Raw genomic sequence first — 13,262 nt, 5'->3', positions numbered from 1 at the left:
TAATGATTCCTATCGGTTCACTCGACTGGGCCAATAAAAGACCTCAGTGAAGAATTCAAACGCGTTTCCTAACCATTTCGAGAAGGGCGTACAGCATTCTCCTAGCAAGAATTCCCAACTGTGCATCGGCAGGGTAATTCAAATAACGATTAATCAGGCAGTGATAGCAATATTTGCCACAACGGTCAACAAAGTTCTGGAAAAAAGTCACAACCAATTTATACTAGTCTCCTCACCCACAAAGAAGCGGAGGTATTCAGTATGGACAAAGACTTCATGCTCCCCAGTGGCACAAAACCCACACAGAGCACCAAGGTCAATAAGTGATCAAATCACAATGGACATTGCCAGCCTAATGCAGACTCAAAACTAGAATGATTATCTTCCACATACTAAAATCAAAGAGAAGGCTGTCCAAAAATGTAAAACCTGTATTAAGCCATCCAATAAAAAATATTAATTAAATATGAAACCTACACTGCCGGATCCTTCTCCTAGGATCCAAAAATGGGCATATTCGGCATAAGACTCACATAGACAAAACATAATGTGATACACAACCGGTTTCGTCCCTACACGTCTTCCGGAGCCATGTAAAAAGTGGTTTCCTCTTTCCATTAGGAACATAGAAAACTAGAGCTGAATTTCAGGACTCACACAGCCCTCTATTGAAACTAGAAAAAGCTGCATTTAACGACACCAGCAACTCATTTGAGGCTCCCTGCACACTGCAAATCCGTTTTCCGATTCCGATTCCGATTCCGTTTCCGATTCCGATTCCGATTCCGTTTCCGATTTTCCTTGAATACATTCAACAGAAAAACGGATCAAAAAACGCAGCATGCAGTTAAGATTAAAAATCTGAATCGGAATCGGATGTAAAAACAGATTAAAAATCTGAATCTGAATCTGATTTGCTTGCAGTGTGCAAGAGGCCTAAGTCGTATACTTTTCTGGAAACCGGAACTAATTGGGTTAGCCCCATATGCGTCCCAAAAGCAACCCCGATACTGCACTAGTAGAGGACAAGTGGGGGGAAAATGCAAATTAGCCCTTTAGAGCCTTATAAGTCAGACATTTGTATATCGCTTATCGTACACCTACAGCTCACACAATCATTTCATCTAACTTTGCAGTCTGTTACTAACAGAGAAGTGGATGATTAAGGGAAGACGTTTAACGGGTAGTTTGCTGTCAGTTTGTCCTAATTATTGTATATCATAGCTTATGTTCTCTGCTCTTCTGAGATTCAGAGCTCTTTAGTGTCTGCCGGCAATCCCCAAGTTTTAATTACGTTTTGCCACAAATTACATTTCTAGAATGTCTTTGAGTTGAGCATGTCCGCATTGGGAATTGTAACTGAGAAACAGTACTTTAATTAACGCTTCAATGAAATGGAAATATGGATGCACAATAAGGCATATTCCTGCATAGAATGATGCATCCATTCTTACACACATCATAAAAAGGCATAGGAATAAAACAATAGCTTATTATTATTTAGTATCTGACAGTCAGGAAATCCAAGGACACGGCTACAGCCAAAGAACGTCATGCAACTGCTTTAGGGCCCAACACTGCCTGGTCTTTACCCAATTTGTTTTACCACTTGGTACTATGCATTACCTTGGGGTTCATTAACTAAGGTCTGAGCACATTAGAAAAAATAAGTGATCCAGGAAACATGCTTCCTTATCTAGCCCATATAGGGGATAAAGAGGCACCCTGGTTGTATAACATACATTAAAAACAACTAAAAAGAAACAAGTGAAGTGGCTTACCTCAGAAACGAAAATTCTTAGACAAAGAATTCTCTAGACCGTTAGCTTAGGGAGCCACTACTTAGCGGTCTAGAGACTGCTGGCACTTTTATTGGCCTGAGTAAGTGGGCTCAGACCCGTGAAACGCGTTGCCTGTGCTTTGTTATTAAAAATTTTGTCTAAGAATTTCGTCTCTGAGGTAAGCCACCTCACTTGTTTCTTTTTAGTTGTTTTTAATGTATTTTATACAATCAGGGTGCCTCTTTATCCCCTATATGTGCTAAATCCAGCCCTCAACGTCCCCCGTTGAAGGGGTATAAGCATTAGCCATGGTGTTTTTACACGAGCCTAGTGCTTCTTTTTATCAAGGAGAGCAACCACCCCGAGTGGAGTTGGATTCATTGTCTCCACCTGCTGCCCGTGGTCAGTTGCCCCTAGCAATCCACCTTTGTGAGTAGACCTTTTGCTTAATTCTTTCCAAAAATTGTGTTACTTTAACATACTGCACCATTGGGCTCCTGTTTTCTCTCTTGTATCTTTTGCTCCAGGGTGCTCACACCCCATCCACTTTGTCCCTATCTAGCCGAGCCGCTGTGAGTCACATCAGAATCCTTATGAACCTCTATGTCTCTTCCACCTTACAGGTATCAGGCCCATGTATTCAAGTATGGGGGGGGGGGAAGGGGAGGAGAAGGTGTTTTGGGGAGGGAGAATGATGTTTTGTGGGGGGAGGAGGGGAGTGGTGGCACAGAGCCGTGTAGTCGTAATTTAAGCATTTTTTGGGTACCTGGAGATGGAAATGACGGATGATTTAGTACCCACTCCATAGCCTTGCTAGGGAGTCAGAGTTGTAGAGGAATTGGAGCAATTTGGGGTACCTGGAGTTGGAGGTTTCATAAACTCAAGAGCTGGAGTTCTCTACAGCCCTGGGTGGCATCACTTTCTATGGGGGAGGAAGGTATTATGGTGGTAGCCCATGTTGTTGGTTGGATGAGAAATGATGGTCACAATGGGGAGTTATAAAGAGGAGAGGAGGGTTAAGTTGGCCAATCTTCTTATGGGAGGGGGTAATAGTAGCTACATGTAGCTACACTTATCAAAAGGGGGGGGGGGGTGTTTAATGATTAATGTATTTGTCCTGGGATTCTAGTGGAGAAGGGAGATGGTATGCAAGGTGAGGCAGACCACAACAAAATGTTGGTGGTGGTGGGGTCGACATGATTTGTTGGCATCTCCTTAGCCTAAATAATTACATCAACAGGGGTGGATGTGTGTGGCAAGTATGGAAGAGCATAACACGGATGGGAGGAAATGTGGTATGGGTGAGGGGCGTGGCATGAGCAGGAGAGGGTGTGGCTTGGCTTGCATACCAGAGAATCTAGCCAAACTAGACCGCAATCTACGCTGCTGGAATGCATAGTATACGCCTGTCTCTTTTTTGGAGGGATTTTCCATTTTTGGGAGCCAAATCCCTTTGTCCCGCTTTCATCCTCACTTGTTCTTCTTTCAAGACTGATGTACAGTTCTCTATAAATATATGTTTTTCCTTACTTATGTGACTCTAAACCTTATTTCCTAGTCATAACAGAAGTGCCACTGTGGTCTGAATGATAAGCTTTTGCTTATTAATTCTTTGTCGAATGCAGGACTGGGGGAACAATGGAAGCGTGATTGGAGGCGTGGCAGGTGCGTGTCTAACATGTGGTCTCCTTTTTCTATCTCAGAAGTTTGGGAGGCAAGCTTAGTATAACCTTACTGCTGGATAGTGGGGCAGGGACTCACTAAAAGAGAACTTTAATAGACAGTTCTCAAAAATTCAGTCCCGATTATCCGTATTAGGCTCCCTGCACACTGCAAATCCGTTTTCCGATTCCGATTCCGTTTCCGATTCCGATTCCGTTTCCGATTTTCCCTGAATACATTCAACAGAAAAACGGATCAAAAAACGCAGCATGCAGTTAAGATTAAAAATCTGAATCGGAATCGGATGTAAAAACAGATTAAAAAGCGGAATCGGAATCTGAAATGCATGCAGTGTGCAAGGGGCCTTACTCCTTTTCTCCACTGTTCTCCGACTTAAAGAGGAACTGTCATGAAAATCTTAAAATTTAAAACACATACAAATAAGAAGTAGGTTTCTTCCTGAGTAAAATGAGCCATAAATTACTTCTCTCCTATGTTGCTGTCACTTATAGTAAGTAGTAGAAATCTGACATTACCGACAGGTTTTGGGCTAGTCCATCTCGCCATAGGGGATTCTCAGCATGGCCTTTATTCTTTATAAAAACACTCCCTAATAAAGATTTATACAAAGATGTTGACCAGCCTCCCTGCTCACCGTACATGTTTTTTTGGCAGTTGGACAGAGCAACTGCTATTCACTAAGTGCATTTTGAAAATCCCTGTGAACCTCCCCATGAGGTGATGGGCTAGTCCAAAACCTGTCGGTTCTGTCAGATTTCTACTACCTACTGTAAGTGGCAGCAACATAGGAGAAAAGTAATTTATGGCTCATTTTACTGTGGAAGAAACGTATTTCTTAAATGTATATGTTTACATGTATTTTACATTTTAAGATTTTTGTGACACAGGTCCTTTAAGTAACCTGAGCCCATCATGGCACAGCTATGTTATGGACTGCTATGTACCATCAAGTATGCACAGCACATAAAAGGCAGAGCAATACGCACACAGAACATCTTACTGCTGTACTGCGCTACAATGTGATGGTGCAAATAAACTTGAATGCCTCGGATTTAAAGGACCTCTATCAATAAAATGTATAAAATGTAAAATACGTGTGAACACATGCAAATAAGGAGTACATTTCTTACAGACTAAAATGAGCCATAAATCACTTTCTATTATGTTACAGAAGGTAGTAGGAATCTGATAGAACTGACAGGTTTTGGAATAGTCCATTTTCAATATGTTGCTAATTCTTTACAAAAGCACCCCTGGACAGAATCTATACAAAGAGGCCGTCTAGCCCCCCCTCTCTGTTTGCACACTATTTTATCAGTTGGACTAAGCAACTGCCATTTAATAAGTGTTTTTGAAAATAACAAAAACCCTGAGAATCCCTTTTGTGGAGATGGACTAGTCCAAAACATGTCAGATTTTGACAACCTGCTTTAAGTGACAGCAAGATAGGAGAAAAGTTATTTACAGCATATTCTATTCTACTTAATGTACTTATTTGTATGTGTTTACATTTATTTTACAATTTTGAAAGCAGTCCTATAATTCTCACTGGGCTTGCATTCTCACTGCCCCTGGCTTGAGAGTTGCCTGAAGTTAAAGAAGTTCTGTGCAGTATGGTTGTAGAGAAGGCAGAAGTTAAAGCATTTACACCTATTTTCTCCTACAAATGTTACCATCACACCCAACACCTCCCAAAACTACAGCTTGAGCTTTGTCGTTGCTTTTCCTGTTGAGATGACTTGAAAATAACACTTTGTGGCCAGCAGTGCAGCTACAGCTCAGTTTGATAATCACAAGAATCTGCTGAGTTGCAATGCTGGCAGAACTAAAGATGACAATTTTTAATTTTCCTAAATAAAGCAAACACAGATCAATACATAGTGGCAAAGTTTCTCCCCCGGTGGAGGGCCAAAGTCAGTACACTCTGTTCAATAACACAAGCATAAAAGGAGCATGCTTGAAACCTGAATTGAATAATATCACAGCTCTAAAAAAAAACTGCAGTCCCTAGACTTACAAAAACACTGCTGACAAGCAGTTAGGGCAATACATTCTGTATCCCGCAGGGATTCTGAGAGTAACATTTTGTTTTAACAATACTGATAGCAACATATTCTAAAGATAACAGTATATTTGTTCCACTTTAACTGGAGGTCAGTATCATCACAGAGGTATACGCTCTACAAAGCATGCAGGAAACGTGTGAATATTGTTCTAGATCACAAAATATCAATTCAAAAATAAAAATTCTATAACAGCAGCTCTATGTAGACAGAATAAAACAGAACTATAGTAAAACCAAAATAAGCTTATACTGGGTCCTAACTATTTCCTAACTATTCCATGCAAGACTGATATTTGAATTTTGAACACATGCCAGAAGATGGAATCACTCACGTCTTAGATCGCTTAAACATTTCTGTACCTGAGTATTATAGGACAACTGAAGAGAGCGGGATATGGAGGATGACATTTTTATTTCCTTTTTAAGCTATACCAGTTGCCTGGATGTCCTGCTGATCCTCTGCCTCTAATACTTTTAGCCATAGACCCTGAACAAGCATGGCCCTGATCAGGCGTTTCGGACATTGTCAGATCTGATTAGCTGCATGATTTTTTTCTGGTGTTATTCAGACAATACAAATAGATAAGTAGGGCTGGCAGGCAACAAGTATTGTCTAAAAGGAGATACATATGGCAGCCTCCATATTCTTCTCACTTCAGTTGTCATTTAAGTTCTACCCATAACCACAAAAAGGGATCTTCGGTGTTTTTCTGTATACCTTAATTTATGGTATGGAGATGCCAAAATGAGGGTCCAAGCTTTGGTGGTCTTGGCTTCCTGAATGAGTGTGGTCCTTTGCAATCCTTGAAATTCTATGAAGAAAATCTAAGCAATGTTTTTCCCTTTTGACCGAATTGGATCGGTTTTTAGTTTTGGTCCAGCATTTCTCATATTTCACAATGTACACCAAGGAAAAAGTCTGACACCGTGCCAAACCAACCAAGTTGGAATATCCACCGCCAGTTCCACTACTGCTAGTCTGGTTCATTGCCCTCAACCCACTGAATGTGGCAAGTCCTTGAGAACTTAAATAAAGTGTTGGTCCTTCAGAGAATGGAGATGGCTTTTAGAACTCTACGGAGGAACTCTTACATTTTGAGTTCCTGAGAGATATAAGAAGTGAGTGAGTGGTTTACACAACCAACACAATGTTGAGGAAAATATCAGTTTTGGATGGACCTAGTCTTTACCTTCTAGCGTTCTCTTCCTATTTAAGGGTAACGCTATAGACTATAGTTACCTTTCTCTGTTTGGGGAGTAGTGGTTATCTAATACACGATGTCTTTCCACTCTGCCCATGAAATTGTAATGTGCAGGGCCAGATCTTGTCGCTCTTGGTCCCTGTTCCATACTCCTACTGGAAAAAAGGGAAGCTGGTCAGTTCCAGATGAACAATGACTATACAGATTGCTCTATTATTTATACTCTAAAAGGTTATCAAGCAATCAGTGGGAGGAAGGCTACTTGTGACCTGGAGGGCAATCAGTAACATTGGTAGAGCAGCACCAGGTAAGTATTCAAATAGGTCAGATTATGGGAAATAAAGTGATGGTAAACATCCATGACGGTACAGCAGCATTATTTGCTTGTAGGGCAATTATGGTTATAAATTAAAAACCCGAGTAGAATACTGTAAGTGAAAGCATTCTTAATATATGGATAGTAGTGTTACAAAGATAGCTAGAGAGGTTCCATGTAGAGAGGTTATGGAAAACACAATAGCCATGTCTGGTTAGACTCGGGGATGTCCCTTTTATTTTTACATTGAAACCACCTTGGTTACACTTTAAGCAAACCTACATTTGCAATTTCTGTTGCTTGGCAGGGATCAGGACTCGATCTCTCAGGCAAATTCTATACATATGCGACACTAGCCTGTATGTTGCTATAGGGTGAGGCAAAAGGATAAAGTTCACAGACAAAAGAGTAGATTCTCACATGGAAGGGGAGAAAGATGAAAACAATGCGATCAGGGGCTGTTCCGGCATTGGAAGGCTGCTGTACACACACTAGACGCAAATTATCTTTAGCACCTGCCTCGTTCGAGTTTAATCTAGTGTGTGTATGTAGCTTTAGACAGACCAGAACTCAGAACTAATAACCTCAAACCTTGTACGAACAACGCAGTGGCTAGAACGGACTTAACCTGACCCTTAATACTTTCTGCTGATAGGCTGAGGTGACGGCCAATGGTGTCTAAAGATTCCCAACCAGCCAGGTAGCAGCAAGTCTTAAGTAAATCCCTTTTTCACTACATTAATTAGCTTGGTAACACAGCAATGTAGACTTGGCTCACACTGGCCATGCGCATCTGGGCCTAAGGAACAAGCGTCTATAATACAGGACCTGCTTGTAAGTTTTTGTAAAGAAGAAAATTCAACAGCCAGTCACCAGATCTACCATCATTACACCACAGACACTCACATGCAACATAATATAACATATATGCATAGAACGACAAAATATAGCACTGAAACCGGCAACAATAAATTGACATAAGGTCTACAATCAAAAGTCTAATCATAGTTCAACTTTAAAATACTCTGTACTTACACACACAGCATGTATATGCATTGACCAATCAAAACCCACCTTTTCTTTTCTACAAATTCCCACCTTTATGCGTGGTCCTGCGATACAGGTACTCTTTAAAGGAATCAACTATGCAAAGGTAAGCAGATAAATCCAATATAATTCAGCAGTGAAAGAAAAAAGTAGTAAGACTGCAACGGCAGGAACATCTTTGCAGTAATGAGATGATCAGGTTGTAATGAAAGTGCTCATGGTAAAAAAGCAATATTCCCCAGAAGGCATTTCTCAAACAGGAGTAAGATATCAATGTCCGCCCGTGTAGAAGAAAAGCTGTATTTTCAGGGTGGAAAAAAGTAATAACAGGATTGTTAGCCCCAGTAACACTGTGTACCTTTGTGGCGGTGGAACACTGGGCGACCAGGATCGCGTCCTTCCTATACTATCTACATGGATGGGTCCTGTCCGAGAACAATGATTGGAGGACATGACTTGCTCCGGAACAGATAACGTTGAACTTTGCATGTCACGGCCATTATGCCTATAATCTGCAGAGGAAAATCATGCGATTAGGAAAGAAAAATACAAACAAATTACAAATATAGTACACTTACTTTCTTCTAATAAGAGTGTGGGAAATGTTTGTCTTAGTAGGATGGACAATGGGAGTGTGGGAAATGTTTGTCTTTGTAGGATGAGTGTGAGAAATGTTTGTCCTTGTAGGATGAGTGTGGGAAATGTTTGTCTCTGTAGGATGAGTGTGGGAAATGTTTGTCTTTGTAGGATGAGTGTGGAAAATGTTTGTCCTTGTAGGAGGAGTGTGGGAAAGGTTTGTCTCTGTAGGATGAGTGTGGGAAATGTTTGCCCTTGTAGGATGAGTGTGGGAAATGTTTGTCTCTGTAGGATGAGTGTGGGAAATGTTTGTCTCTGTAGGATGAGTGTGGGAAATGTTTGTCTCTGTAGGATGAGTGTGGGAAATGTTTGTCCTTGTAGGATGAGTGTGGGAAATGTTTGTCTCTGTAGGATGAGTGTGGGAAATGTTTGTCTCTGTAAGATGAGTGTGGGAAATGTTTGTCTCTGTAGGATGAGTGTGGGAAATGTTTGTCTCTGTAGGATGAGTGTGGGAAATGTTTGTCTCTGTAGAATTAGTGTGGGAAATGTTTGTCTCTGTAGGATGAGTGTGGGAAATGTTTGTCTCTGTAGGATGAGTGTGGGAAATGTTTGTCTCTGTAGGATGAGTGTGGGAAATGTTTGTCTCTGTAGGATGAGTGTGGGAAATGTTTGTCTCTGTAGAATGAGTGTGGGAAATGTTTGTCTCTGTAGGATGAGTGTGGGAAATGTTTGTCTTTGTAGGATGAGTGTGGGAAATGTTAGTCTTTGTAGGATGAGTGTGGGAAATGTTTGTCTTTGTAGCAGGGCTGTGGGGTCGGTACAAAAATCCACCGACTCCTCAGTTTAGGATTCCACCGACTCCGACTCCTCTAATTTGCATATTACAATCTTGTTTATTAAAAGCATGTAACATGAAATTCGTCTCTTAACTGCCAACGCTTAGGAATTTTAAAAGACAACTGAAGTGAGAAGGATATGGAGACTGCCATATTTATTCCCTTTAGTCATAGACTAAAACTAGTCCTTTTAAGAGTACTTGTAAAAGGTACAGACCAGAACAAAGAACATCTATCAGGCCCTAGGCAATGTAACTGTGGGCACATGTAAGAGTGATGTGCAGGTACTCTACAGGGGAATAAGGAGATTCTTTCTCTATTACACATTCTTCATGTACAATCTGAACCAGGTTTATGGGTGATAGACAACACCTCTGTGTTCAATGTGCACAACATTCTCAGTGGATTCCCTGCAGCTCTGTGGAGAGTGCATATGTAGAGTATAGTACTACTGTGTAACAAAGTAAACCTGAGACAGATGAAATTAAAGTTTTATACATACCTGGGGCTTCCTCCAGCCTCCTTCAGGCTAATCAGTCCCTCGCTGCCCTCCTCAGCCACCTGGATCTTCTGCTATGAGTCCAGGTACTTGAGCCAGTCAGGCATAGTGCGCATGCATACACTCAGCCGCCGGGAGCGTACTACACCTGTGCAGTACTATTGCGCAGGTGCAGAATGCTGCTGGCTGTGGAAGCGGCATGCGGCCGGACTGCACTGACTGGCTGAATTACCAGGACTCATAGCAGAAGATCCATGTGGTGGAGGTGGACAGTGAGGGACTAATTAGCCTGAAGGGGGCTGGAAGAAGCCCCAGGTATGTATAAAACTTTTCTTTTCATCTTTCTCAAGTACCATTTAATTCGTAGTCACCAAACCAAATTTTTAACAACGTATCAAATTATTTGATTTCATGAGCAAAGTACATTTGCATAAATCAGAATCAACGCAGAATTATTTCCATCTCTTTGACCATCTCTATTAGTGACACGGCTACACATCAGGCTTTATACTTACAGCATAGATGTTATTTAGTATATATGAGATTCCTGTGTACACATCATATATACTGTACAGTCACAATCAGATGTGTATATCTGACTTTAAAAATACGGGGACTGCTTTATTGAAGCATCACAAGTAACTAATTTTGATTGGTTTATTTCATTTTTGTGGACTAAGCACAGCTATTATTGTATATATAAATTATTTATGATGACTATTATCTGAGAAATAGAACATTTTATCATATTTTCTATTTTAATTACAGTTTAAATACATTAGGAGTTGGAGTCGGAGTCGGTGCATTTTTTCCCGACTCCAGGCACCCAAAATTGCCCCGACTCTGACTCCATGACTCCGACTCCACAGCCCTGCTTTGTAGGATGAGTGTGGGAAATGTTTGTCCTTGTAGGATGAGTGTGGGAAATGTTTGTCTTTGTAGGATGAGTGTGGGAAATGTTTGTCCTTGTAGGATGAGTGTGGGAAATGTTTGTCTTTGTAGGATGAGTGTGGGAAATGTTTGTCCTTGTAGGATGAGTGTGGGAAATGTTTGTCTCTGTAGGATAGCCACAAAGATGTGTAAGACCGCACACTAGCGATGTCGGGGAATAGGCGTGCAGCGGATCCACCCCTGTACCCACAGGGTATAGCGTACAATTCCTCCAAAACGATCCAGCACAGCTCTTTTAATCAGAAGATTATTTTATTGGATCATAAAAATACAAATATTAAAGCTGCATAGTGGCTACGGTCCACCGTTTCGGACCGAAACGGTGGACCGTAGCCACTATGCAGCTTTAATATTTGTATTTTTATGATCCAATAAAATAATCTTCTGATTAAAAGAGCTGTGCTGGATCGTTTTGGAGGAATTGTCTCTGTAGGATGACTGTGGGAAATGTTTGTTTTTGTAGGATGAGTGTGGGAAATGTTTGTCTTTGTAGGATGAGTGTGGGAAATGTTTGTCTTTGTAGGATGAGTGTGGGAAATGTTTGTCTTTGTAGGATGAGTGTGGGAAATGTTTGTCTTTGTAGGATGCGTGTGGGAAATGTTTGTCCTTGTAGGATGAGTGTGGGAAATGTTTGTCTCTGTAGGATGAGTGTGGGGAATGTTTATCTCTGTAGGATGACTATGGGAAATGTTTGTCTTTGTAGGATGAGTGTGGGAAATGTTTGTCTTTGTAGGATGAGTGTGGGAAATGTTTGTCTCTGTAGGATGAGTGTGGGAAATGTTTGTCTCTGTAGGATGAGTGTGGGAAATGTTTGTCTCTGTAGGATGAGTGTGGGAAATGTTTGTCTCTGTAGGATGAGTGTGGGAAATGTTGTCTTTGTAGGATGGACAATAGGAGTGTTAAATGATGGGGGGAAACATTTGTTTTTGTATGATTAACGGCTGATGATAACTACAATAATAAATGCCCAATTTTGCTGTAAATTGGGATCTCAATTGCAAACCCGTTGAGATGTTGATCATAATTCTCTTCAATGAAACACAAGCGATTTCCACACATTGCATCACGATTTTCCAATCTTTGTATTTTATGCTGAGATGGCAATTTTCTGACAGCGGTGGCTTTTACATAGGGAATCCCAAAGAAAATGTGCATAATGCCGAATCTGCTTTGCAATTTTTTTTCTGCTTACACAGGCTTAAACCAAATGCAAAGGCAAGAAAAGTGTGTTTGGGCAAAATGAAATCCTGTTGAATTACAGCAGTGGCAATGAATGGGTCACTGTTGAGTGGTGAAGCACTGGGAAATTTCATCCAGGATCGAAACAGGGACAGATATAAAGAGCTCTAAAGTATCTAAGGGATCTATGTGACATGCACTGGCCGAGGTGCCCAAAAGGACATTGGGGCCATGAAATGCGTAACGGAAATCCTGGAAGTCAGAATGGAGAAAGCTCTTCCACTGCTAGCTGTCCAGGCCCCTCTTTTGGAGAAACAGACTCCAGAGATGAGTTTTTACCATCCCGTTTATAAAAAGCAAGGAGGCCTATAACAAGTGCCAAACCACATCTCTCCATCACTAAGGAGGCAAACAATGGGACAACATTATATAAATAAATAGCTTTATTTGTTATTAAAAAAAGGAAACGAATATAAAAAAAAAAAAAAAACATCCTAGGAGCGATCTTCGCCCACCAAAAGAAAGCTCTGTTTGTGGGCAGAAAAGGGGGGAATCACTTGTGTGCTGAGTTGTATGGCCCTGCAGCGAGGCCTTAAAGCTGCAGAGGCCTAATTAGTGAAAAATGGCCTGGTCACTAAGCCCGCGGTCCTTAAGTGGTTAAACGCACAAATTAACAGGTACAGGATAGCAAACTTTTCATTGTCTGTATGCTTCGCTGTATACGACATGACTGTATACGACGTGACGCAGCCATAATGCACGTAACAACTTTTTTGTTCTCCTGGGTTGTGCTCCAGTTGCACGGGGAATGCAGCGTCCCACGGTGAACCTAGCCTGAGGTTTGATCAAAAGCAGTAAAATGGTAGAAGAGTTTGAGATCCTTACCTGACACGACCCCAACGCCATCATCGCAGTCATAGTCAGACACTTCACTGTCGCTTATTCTCTTGGATCCTGCAAAGAATAGGCAATGAAAAAGGAGCTCTTGAAATCTAATTTATTTCCAAAACCAGGTAAACTGAGGTTGTTAATGAAGAAAAGCCATTCAGTACTAAGGACTAGAGAGCTGGAGGGGGTGATCTGCAGACAGGGAATAGCCAGATGAGATTAGTAGGGGAGCAGTCCAC

At 41.2% G+C, this 13,262-nt stretch overlaps 1 protein-coding gene across 49 annotated transcripts in view; it reads right to left on the bottom strand.

Moving 5' to 3' along the window:
- RIMS2 (regulating synaptic membrane exocytosis 2) overlaps positions 1-13,262 on the bottom strand; it is an 816,797-nt gene that overhangs the window by 210,136 nt on the left and 593,399 nt on the right. For 44 of the 49 annotated variants that reach the window (XM_068237786.1, XM_068237812.1, XM_068237820.1 and 41 more), the window contains 3 exons: positions 13,021-13,089; positions 8,453-8,606; positions 6,770-6,886 (listed from right to left, as the gene is read on the bottom strand). In XM_068237786.1, coding sequence (XP_068093887.1) covers positions 6,770-6,886; positions 8,453-8,606; positions 13,021-13,089 — 340 coding nt within the window. The remainder of the gene's footprint in view (positions 1-6,769; positions 6,887-8,452; positions 8,607-13,020; positions 13,090-13,262) is intronic. The other 5 variants (XM_068237770.1, XM_068237817.1, XM_068237815.1 and 2 more) reach the window with 2 other exon arrangements.

Source organism: Hyperolius riggenbachi, chromosome 5, assembly GCF_040937935.1.
Source record: "Hyperolius riggenbachi isolate aHypRig1 chromosome 5, aHypRig1.pri, whole genome shotgun sequence".
Classification (NCBI taxonomy): domain Eukaryota; kingdom Metazoa; phylum Chordata; class Amphibia; order Anura; family Hyperoliidae; genus Hyperolius; species Hyperolius riggenbachi.
This window is presented reverse-complemented; position numbering and strand designations above follow the sequence as displayed.